Source organism: Vombatus ursinus, unplaced genomic scaffold (genome assembly GCF_900497805.2).
Source record: "Vombatus ursinus unplaced genomic scaffold, bare-nosed wombat genome assembly UNPS02000749.1, whole genome shotgun sequence".
NCBI classification, from domain to species: Eukaryota; Metazoa; Chordata; class Mammalia; order Diprotodontia; family Vombatidae; genus Vombatus; species Vombatus ursinus.
Genome location: NW_020940527.1, coordinates 19,590,074 through 19,601,468, shown reverse-complemented (window position 1 = coordinate 19,601,468; position 11,395 = coordinate 19,590,074). Strand labels below are relative to the sequence as shown.

Here is an 11,395-nt window from a genome sequence, read left to right as displayed (position 1 = left end):
CGTTCTTTACCCACATTCATTAATGGGGCTATAAACAGCAGGACTGGCTACCATTATCACCCTTTGGCTGATGCACTTCAATTTAATGAGATTAAAGGTTTAATGGAGATAAAAAGCCTTTGCTTTATTCCCTGCTCCCATATTTAGCATAAGGCTTTCTGTCTCTAGTCATTGACAAAGAGGGACACACAGCACAGAAGAGGCTGCTTTGTGGACTAAAAGAGAAGAGAGATTCTTTCCCAAGTGTGTTCCTTCTTCTGACTCCCAATGACTAGCCAGTGTCTCCTGTTGTTCTCAGCCCTCCTCTTTAGTCTGGCCCATGCAGAACAAATCTTCCAACCTGGTCTGGTTCTGGATATGGCCAAGATCTTATTGGATAAGTACTGCTTCCCAGAAAACCTAATGGGGATGCAAGAAGCAATTAAACAAGCAATCAAGAGTGGAGAGATCTTGGATATCTCCGATCCCCAAATGCTGGCCAGCGTCCTGACGGCAGGTGTTCAGGGCTCTCTCAATGACCCACGGCTGGTGATCTCTTATGAGCCCAGCACCCCCGAGGCTCCCCAGCAAGGCCCCAAATTCACCGGCCTCACTCAGGAGGAACTACTCACCTTGCTCCAGCAAATGATCAAGTACCAGGTACTGGAGGGTAATGTGGGTTACCTGAGAGTGGACTACATCCCTGGCCAGGAGGTGGTAGAGAAAGTCGGGGAGTTCCTGGTGAATGATGTCTGGAAGAAGCTCATGGGGACCTCTTCTCTGGTGTTGGATCTCCAGCACAACACGGGAGGCGAAGTTTCAGGAATCCCGTTTGTCATTTCCTACCTACACCAGGGGGATAATCTGCTGCATGTAGACACAGTTTATGACCGGCCATCAAACACCACCACAGAGATCTGGACCCTGCCCCAGGTGCTGGGTGAGAGGTACGGTGGGGAGAAGGACGTGGTGGTCCTCACCAGCCATCACACGGTCGGGGTAGCAGAGGATATTGCCTACATCCTCAAGAAGATGCGCCGGGCCATTGTGGTGGGAGAGCAGACTCTGGGAGGGGCCCTAGATCTCCGGAAGCTTCGTATTGGTCAGTCAGACTTTTTCATCACTGTGCCCGTGTCCCGTTCTCTGAGCCCCCTCAGTGGGGGGAGCCAGACGTGGGAGGGCAGTGGGGTGCTACCCTGTGTGGGGATTCCAGCAGAAAAGGCCCTAGAGAAAGCCCTGGCCATCCTCACCCTCCGCAGGGCGAGACCAGGAGCCATTCAGCGTCTCATGGAAGTCTTGCAGAATTACTACACCCTGGTCGACAGAGTACCTGCCCTGCTCCATCACCTTACTGCCATCGACTATTCCTCAGTGCTCACAGAGGAGGATTTGGCTGCCAAACTCAATGCAGGACTACAGGCTGTGTCCGAGGACCCCAGGCTCCTCGTACGGGTTCTGAGGCCTGAGGAAGCCGCGGCTGGGGCCGAACCTAGAGAGGAAGCTGCTTCCACTGCATCCGTGTCATTGCCTGAGGGTGAATCCCAAAGGCAGGCCCTGGTAAACTCTGTGTTCCAGGTGTCAGTGTTGCCAGGTAACGTGGGCTATCTGCGGTTTGACGAGTTTGCAGACTCCTCGGTCCTTGGCGCACTGGCTCCCTATGTGCTACGACAGGTCTGGGAGCCCCTTCAGGACACGGATCATCTCATCATGGATCTCCGCTACAACCCCGGAGGGCCTTCCTCAGCAGTGCCATTGCTCCTGTCCTATTTCCAGGACCCGGCAGCAGGCCCTGTTCGCCTCTTTGCCACCTACGATCGCCAGACCAACCAAACACAGGAGTACCGCAGCCGGGCACAGCTGCTAGGCAAACCCTACGGAGCTCAGCGAGGGGTCTACCTGCTCACTAGCCACCATACCGCCACAGCGGCAGAAGAGTTTGCTTTCCTCATGCAGTCCCTGGGCCGGGCCACGCTGATTGGAGAAATCACCGCAGGCAGTCTCATGCACACCCGTACCTTTTCTCTGCTGCAGCCTCCCGATGGGAGCCTGGTTCTCACTGTGCCCATTCTCACTTTCATTGATAACCACGGGGAGTGCTGGCTTGGAGGAGGAGTTGTACCCGATGCCATAGTCTTGGCTGAGGAAGCTCTGGACAAAGCCAAGGAGGTAATAGAATTTCACCAGAGGCTAGGGGCATTGGTGGAAGGCACAGGACACCTCCTGGAGGACCATTATGCTCTCCCAGAAGTAGTTGGGCAGGCCAGCGCCTTGTTAAGAGCCAAGCTAGTCCATGGGACCTACCGCACAGCTGTAGACTTTGAGTCATTAGCATCCCAACTCACCAGTGACCTGCAAGAGGTGTCTGGGGACCACCGTCTACATGTATTCCACGGTCCAGGGGAGCCAGTCCCTGAGGAATTGTCCCCACCCCACAAAGGGGTCCCTTCCCCTGAGGAGCTGACTTACCTCATCGAGGCCCTCTTCAAGACAGAGGTGCTACCTGGGCAGCTGGGCTACCTCCGCTTTGACATGATGGCGGAGGCAGAGACAGTGCGAGCCATCGGGTCACAGCTGGTAGAGCTGGTATGGGAGAAGTTGGTGAACACAGAAGCATTGGTGGTGGACCTGAGGTACAACCCTGGGAGCTACTCCACCACTGTGCCCCTCCTCTGCTCCTACTTCTTCGAAGCTAAGCCCCGTAAGCACCTGTATACCATCTTTGATCGGGCAACCTCCCAGGTCACAGAGGTTTGGACTCTGCCTCAGGTGGCTGGAGAGCGTTACGGTTCCCAGAAAGACCTGTACATCTTGATCAGCCACACCAGTGGTTCTGCAGCTGAGGCCTTTGCTCACACCATGAAGGACTTGCATCGGGCCACAGTCATCGGTGAGCCCACAGCAGGAGGGGCCCTTTCAGTGGGCATTTACCAGGTGGGTAACAGCCCCCTTTATGCTTCCATGCCCACCCAAGTGGCCATCAGCCCAGTCACTGGCAAAGCCTGGGATATGGCTGGGGTTGAGCCTGATGTCAGCGTGCTGGCAAGTGAGGCCCTCATCACCACCCAGGGCATTGTTGCCCTTCGTGCCAAGGTGCCCACCATTCTACAGACAGCTGGAAAGCTTGTTGCTGATAATTATGCCTCCCCAGAGGTGGGGTCCAGAGTGGCAGCAAAGCTGGCAAGACTCCAGACCCAGTATGGGCAAGTCATCTCAGAAGGGGAACTGGCTGACATGTTGGGGGCAGATCTGCAGACTCTTTCTGGAGATAGACACCTGAAGACCGCCCATATCCCAGAGGACTCCAAGGACCGCATCCCTGGGATTGTTCCCATGCAGGTGAGGCTCCAGAACAGCCTTGATAGAATCAAACCCAATGGGAAGCCCTCTCTTAATGGTATTTAGGGTTTAAGCAGAAAGAGTAGAGGATCACACCCATCAGTAGATTCATTCTACTTAGCTCCAGAGGGAAGGACCAGGACTAATGGAAAATTAAAAGGGGACAAACAAGTGCAAAGGAGGGAAAACATAGAGCTGTCCAAAAAATTAAATTGGCTTCCTCGTGAAGTAATGAGTTCCCTCTCACTGCAGGTGTTCAAGCAATAATTATGGGACACAGGGTTGAAGGAAGTAAGTTGTGAAGGAAATCCATGCTTCGGATAGGGATTGAACAAGATGACCTCTCAAGTTTCTTCCTCCTACAAAATTTTATGAAAATAAGAACCATTCTCTTGCCCAGGGAAGTGAATCAGCACAACTGCTCATTTTACAGATTGACAGAGGAAGGCACATTGGCAATCCCACCAGGATAAGTGGTACCACAAGCAGAAGATAGATCGGTCTGCTTAGAATGTAGACCTTTCAAGGGTCGAATCCATTGTTGAGATAGTACGTCAAGAGTGTACCATCGTTATTGTCAGAGGGCTCACCAGAATGGCCAGGAAAAGTCAAGGAACCCAGTCAATATAGCTCAGTGTTAGTAGATCTGGGAGAACGTCGGTAGGAGAAGAAGAGGTAGAAATAAGTAGCTGATATTAATTTGAGGAATTTAATGAACTTCATCTTACTGGACTCCCTTCATACAATTAATGACAATGAATTGTTGTTCAGTCATTTTTTTCCTAGGGGTATCTGACTCTTTGTGACTTCATTTGGGGATTTCTTGGCAGAGATATTGAAGTAGTTCGTTGTTTCCTTCTCCAGCTTATTTTACAGATGAGGAAACTGAGGCAAACAGGGTTGAGTAACTTGACCAGGGTCACATAGCTAATAAGTATCTGAATCCAGATTTGAACTCAGAAAGATGAGTCTTTCTAATTCCAGGCTTGACACTTTATCTGCTGTGCTACCTATCTGTCCCAGGAGAATGAATTAAACAGACAATTATAAAAAGTTGTGATTTATAGAAGAAGAAATCCAATCCAAAAAAATGCTTATTAAGTACCTGCTATGTCAAGTCAAGCCAACAAGCATTTATTACATGCCAAACACTGTGCTAAGTGCTAAGGATACAAAGGCAAAAATCATTCTTGCCTTAAGGTCTTCACCTTCTAATCAGGAAATAACATGTAAATACTTGGTATGTCCAGATATATAGCATAGATGGAAGGAAATCTCAGAAGGGAAGGTACTAGTAGGGACAAAATGGGAAGAGCCCACAGGATAGGCCTCCTGCACAAGGAAGGATCTGAAGTAAATCTCAGAGGAAGCCAAAGAAACCAAAAGGCAGAGGTGAGAAGGAGTATTCCATTCATGCGAGACAGGTGGTACAAAGGCAGGGGTGGGAGACGGGGTATCATCAGGGAAGAACAGCCCTTAGGCCAGTGTGGGAAAGCAAGATGCAAAGGTGAGGGAGCACAGCGTCCCAGGCATGGCAGACAGCCAACTCAAAGACATGCAGATGGGAAACGTGGTGTCCTGTTTCAGAAACAAGTCGACTGATGTCCCCCGACTGTAGAATATGTTACTGTTGAGTCATTTCAGTCATGTCTGATTCTTTACAGCCTCATCTGGGGTTGTCTAGGCAAAGATACTAGAGTGGTTTGTCATTTTGCAGACCATTTTACAGATGAGGAACTGAAGCACAGGGTTAAATGACTTGCCCAGGGTCACACAGCTAGTTAGAGGGGAATAAAGTATACTGTATTAGGCTCTGGGAATACAAAGACAACAACTAAACAGTCTCTACCCTCAGGGGGCTTACATTTTGTGTGCAGTAGAGGGAGGGTAGGATACAACTTAAGAACACTTAAGTAAAGGTTTGCTAAGCACTGGACATACCATGTATCATTTGATGTGGACAATAACCTGGAGTATTATTACCCTAAAAAAGCCTGAAGAACACAACCACCCTTTTGTGTCAAATCACTATAAGCATTACTATTCCATTTTACAAATGAGGAAACTGACACCCGAGAGAGATAGGTGACTTGCCTATGCTAGTAAATGCTGAAGACAGAATTCAAACCTAGGTCTCTCTTGACTTCCACACCAGCAGGCTTTCCACTACCCTGAACTTTCTCTCATCACTCCACTGAACCCATAAAATGAATGAGCCCAAATTCCTTAATGCCTTTTCAATAGAAGAAGAAGGAAGAGTTTGAAGTTTTTTGACAAAAAGAAAATTTTCCAAATCCACATTTCCCAATCACTGCTCCTCAGAAAAACTGCACCCTGCCTCATCTTCCTTGGTCCGTGAACCAAGCACTCTTCTCCAAGGACAGTTTCAACCTGGTACTAAACATTTTAAAGCTTTTACATTTGGCATGGGCCTTGCATGATGCAGGGGCAAAAACAAAGGGGAAGTTAGAAGGCTCAGGCTGGTGTCCGGGGCTCTGCTTCTTGGTAGGTGTGTGACTGTAATCAAGACCCTGTCCCTGTTCAGGCCTCAGTTCTGCAGCTATCAAATGAGGGGACAAGACTGAGCAATTTCTAAAGTCCTCCTCAGCCCTAATGGTCTCTTAGTCCATTTTTGATCCACGGTTCATTTCTGCCTACTGTGCACGGTCCTAAGGATTCCAAGACAGAAGTTCAACAATCACAGAGCTGCTTTATAGAGCTCATAGACTTGAGGTCATCCTTAGAGGTCATTAAAAACAGAACAGACTGTCCAGAGTAGGGCAGGCTTGGCCCTCCTCAAGGCCTTTTTAAGCACTTGTTGAGAAAACATTGGTGCCCTGTTTAAAACTACCCCAATAAAACACTTTGCTGTACACACACACACACACACACACACACACACACACACGCACACATGCATGCATACAGTTGTTAAATTTCACAGGGCTTCAAAAGATGAGCAATTATCCTCTCTCAGTGACCTTTATTGCTCACCCATACCACAAGTCTTAAAAAATGTCGAGCATCTTTTGAAATCACCTCTGTGTAACCAGGAGGGGGCTTTCTCACATGAATTCAGGATTTCTGAACCACACATAAATAGAGTCAGATTGAAGCCATGGAGATAATGGGTATATTCCTGGAACCCAGGCCTCATTAATCAATCCACACACTCGAAAGATCAAGTGGAATTCCTGTCACTGGCCACTGGATTGGAAATGACAAATTCAATAGCCTCTGATGGTCATGTGCAATGGCCAAACAAAGTAAAGAGAAAGGGGAGGGAGGGGAGGGAGGCAAGAGGGGAGGAAAAGCATTGATGCCATTTGTGCAAACCATCAGGTCCATGGCCTAAACCCCCAAACAAAGGAATTCAGCTGTGTTCAAAGATGCTGCCTGCCACTAGGGGATGAGGATGCAGCAGCTAAGGTAAGGAGGGTTATGAAAAGCAAATTTCAGTCAACAAATATCTGCTAGTTTGTTCCAATTGTTATTATTAATTATTAATAACAATTTTGTTAATGTTAGTTAAATGCTTATTACATTCAGCCTTTGGTGCCAGATCCTTGGGGTAGGTTTAAACATTAGTCCCATAACCATTTCTGCCCACATGAACCTTGCAATTTTTTTAAAAAATTATTTACTGGAAAACAATATTTGGGGGAGGGAACTAGGCCTCTGATTTCATTTTTGTACAGAACTCCCAAGTATGGAAATACCCTCCACATATGCAGATAAGGAATTTGTCTGCAACTTATAGCCTCAGAGAGCCATTTGGGGGTACCAAAAGAATAAGTGACTTCTCTGTGGTCACACAGCTGGTATGTGTGACAGACAACACCAGGACCCAGGTCTTCTTGACTCTGAGGTTGTCCTTCTGTGCACTGTGCTAAGGCTTCTCTCAAGGAAGGGTTAGCTTCAGAGCTTCAATTGATAAGACTTGGTAATTGATTGACTAAAAGAAATGAAGGAGAGGGAAGAATGAAAGAAAACACCAAATTGTGGGGGCATAGGAGACACTGTGATTGGTGGTGCCAGTGGTGGGAAAAGTAAAATCAAGGTTTGGGGAAAGACTGTAAGTTGCACTTGGGACTTGTTGAATCTGAGGTGCCATTGAGCCAAACAGATGGAAATGTCTTATATTAAGTTGGAGGTGCTGGCAAGAGAGATCAGGATTAGAGAGGCAGATATTGGAGTTGGGAGCAACAGTTACAGCTATGGGAATAAACGAGGGTGTCAAGGTAAAGATCCTAGAGAGGAAAGAAGAAAGGGCCAAGAATAGAATTTTGAGTCCCATACCCTACCTTAAAAGGTCAGCTAGAGGATGAGGAGAAGGTTGAAAAAGGAAGCAGGAAGTGGCCCCGGACTTGCACTCAAATCTTCCTAGCCTTGACGTTAGCTCTCTTTTCATTACATCACGCTGCCTCTTGTTATCATCATTAGTATTAATAGTAATAACAGCAGTAACACCTTCCTTTTACTTATAGGTTTTAAAGTACATTCCATCTCATTTTGTTTGCTCATTACAACTCTTTGAGATAAGGCAAAACTGATACCCATTTCACAGATGGAGAAATTACAAATGGCAAAGTGAGGACCAGAAGCCAGATCTCTAACTAGCCTCGTGATCCACAAACTACAGAAAGAAAATGAGACAGCACACAGTTCAATGAGTCCTTTCAATTCAGGCTGAAAAGAAGCTACAAAGCTAAAGTTAATATTAATTTATCACTATCTGATTCCCTGAGCCTGATGGATTCATTAAGTCATGGACGGCAGGAACAGATAGATATAATTTTATCAACGACATTTGAGAACTGGTTGGAGGGTGAGGAATGAAAGCCAGAAATGAGAAGGTGAGGGCTTTAATAACATGGGATGAGATGAACAGAGCTTAAAAATATTTTTTTACAAATGAATACCTCCCCCATCCCCACCACTGATAGGAAATTAGTTAACTTTTTAAAGGGGGACATCAGTAGCCTATAGGATCCGAGACTATAAGATTGACAGTAGAATAAAGCATGTTGATAGCATCTTAAAAAAAAACCTTACTACAAATCCACTTTGCTTTTCTTGTTTAGGAAACACTGCAGTTTGTGTGGGGTATCCAATCTGGGGGCTCTTTGCATTTCTCATCTAGATATTGAAACTCATATGACAAACATGTTTCAAAGACTATTTTTCAGTGTTAATAACATTCCTTGAATATGTTCAAATCAGGTGTGTCCCAGAAACAAAGGGACAGGGCCTGGATCTGGTTTTCAATGGTATGGACTAAACCCCCAAGTAGGGAAACTCACCTGTATTGGATGCAGGTCAGCATTTTCTCAGCAACTTAAAATCTTAGAAAGTTGTCTATAGCACAGAGAGGTTAAGCTATTTTCCCAGGGTCACACATCCAGTATGGCTTTTTAATTCAAATCTTCCTAGTGTTGAGGTCAGCTCTCTGCTTACTACACCAGTTAATTCTGGTACCATGAATGTGAACTTCCCACTCTGAGTTTTTGATTTGCAACTCATACTTAAGGTTTCCAATCACATCAAGGTGATATTTGGACCTTGATTGAGAAATGTCATTTTCCTTAGAAATTTGTGAAATTTACTCAGCTCCTAGATTCTAAGCTCCATAAGGGCCGATACTACATCTTAGTTATCCTTACATTAACACACCCCCAAAAAACTTAAGAGTAGCACTATGATGTCATCTGAGGGGACATGGGGGTAGGGGATGAACCTATGACTTCAGTCATGCAAGGAACTCCCAGTGGGGAAATTCCCTACACAGATATAGACTAACAGCTCATGTAAGAGAGTTGTCTGGGACATTGAAAGGGTAAGTTGTGACCCAGGGTCACATAGCCTATGTCAGAGAAAGGACTTGAACTCAGATTTTCCTAATTCCTAGACTGGTCTTCTCTCCAATTTGCCATGCTGTGGTGAGCTACTAAAGATAAATGTTGACAAACGTATTTGTTGAATGAATGAATTCTACGACTTTCCCAGTCTTATTTTGAATTCTGTCAGCTTCCTTCTCCTGAAGCCTTTGAAGATCTGATCAAGTTTTCCTTCCATACCAATGTGTTTGAGGGCAACATCGGCTACCTGAGGTTTGACATGTTTGGAGACTGTGAGCTGCTCACCCAAGTCTCTGATCTCCTGGTAGAGCACGTCTGGAAGAAGATCGTGCGCACGGATGGGATGATTATTGACATGAGGTAAACATGGGAGGAGAAGGTCCTCAAACCTTGACTGGAAATCCAGGCCACAGGATGACTGGAAAACTGAATAAAACCAAAGTTGTAAGTAGCTTGGGAGGCAACTAGGTGGCTCAGTGGAGAGAGTGCTGGGCCTAGAATCAGGAAGACCCGAGTTCAAATCTGACCTCAGACACTTACCAGCTCACTCTGGGCAAGTCATTTATTCTTTGTTTGCCTCAATCTACCATAGAAGAAAATGGCAAACTGCTCTAGTATCTTTGCTAAGAAAATCCCATGGACAATATTGGTGTGCTGTGGTCCACGGGGTCACAAAGAGTTGGACACAACTGGACAACAACAACAACTAGCTTGAGATTATGGTCTAGAACCAAAAAGAAGGGAAAGAAGGATTTTGCTTCAAGGTGGTAGGACAGAAAACTTTAAATAATCTCCTTTTCTTCTTCCTTTTCTCCCATAAAAAAATAATCAACCCAACCTTACTTTACCCTCTCTGCAACCCCAGGTTTCCTCTTTCTTATTGTTGTTGTTTTGTTACCTTGAATTTATTTTGTGAATATTTATAAAGTGTATACCTGTGTAGGTCTTGAGCTAAAATGGGCCTCAGAGACCTTTTGGTCCAAATTTCTCATTTTACCTATAGAGCCACCAAAGCCCAGAGAGGTGTAACGATTCCTCCAAAATCACACAGGCAATAAACACCAGGGTCTGGATTTGAACTCAGGTCCTCTGATTCTTTCTACTGTACCACACTCCATCCTCAGATTTTCCTTCTGTAAAGACCAGTTTCTCTCCCACCTTCCCTGAATAAGCATCCATACCTCCTCCCCCATGAGGACAGAAATTCCCATGTTACTTTGCCTACCTCACTGTATTGGAGAGATGATCACCAAGCCTTCTCTGATGGAGTCAAAAGAGCATGGGACCCCAGACCCTTTGGGTTGGACTAAAGGGCCTCTGAGATCCTTTCTGACGCTGAGATTCTATCCCCTAAGCCTTTATAGTAACTAATTCTTCTTCCCACTTGATTCAATTTATCTTAATTACTTCTTGTATCATTTTCACATCATGAGTAGTAAAGCTGATTTGAGGGTGCTTTCCCTGCTAGTTACTGCTTGCCCTAGGCAATGTTTGCCCAGATGTTGCTAATTATGGCTCTGAATGAGACCAAAATATTTCACCATTCCAGTTCAATACCACCAAGCATATTTCTTAGAATGAATTAGGATGTCTAGAGATTATCATTGTCCTACTTATGACAGAGAAGGCCAATGCAAACCTGAAAAATAAAGTCCTATATGTAACGGTATGCCTCTCCCTAAGAGACTTCAATATATGAAAAATCAGTCTTCACAAGAACATAAATTCAAGATTGATCATTTATTTCACAGAATTTTTTTTAAATAAATTCTCTTAAAGAATGCCCTTATATTGAAAGATCCACTTATAGCTATAAAGTATGCTTGATTTGGCCGCTATGTGATGTCATGGCATGGAGTCAGGAATCTCTAAGTTCAAATCCAGCCTTAGACACTTAATACCTGTGTGACCCTGGGCAAGTCATTTAACTTCTATTTGCCTCAGTTTCATCAGCTGTAAAATGGGGATAATACCACCTACTTCACAGGATTCTTGTGAGAATTGAATGAGACATTTATAAAATGTTTAGCACAGTGTGTAGCACATATTAAGTTCTCTCTCTATATATATCTATATATATACACACATACATACATGTATATTTATGTATATGCATATATACATATAAATACAGAGAGATACATATATACTTATAGATATAGAGATAGATAGATAGATAGATAGATAGATAGATAGATAGATAGATAGATAGATAGATAGAT

General features: G+C 45.2%; 1 protein-coding gene across 1 annotated transcript in view; it reads left to right on the top strand.

Moving 5' to 3' along the window:
• Positions 1-267: 267 nt before the first annotated feature.
• RBP3 (retinol binding protein 3) overlaps positions 268-11,395 on the top strand; it is a 20,492-nt gene continuing 9,364 nt past the window's right edge. Inside the window, exons 1-2 of the mRNA XM_027857803.1 lie at positions 268-3,315; positions 9,343-9,533. Coding sequence (XP_027713604.1) covers positions 268-3,315; positions 9,343-9,533 — 3,239 coding nt within the window. The remainder of the gene's footprint in view (positions 3,316-9,342; positions 9,534-11,395) is intronic.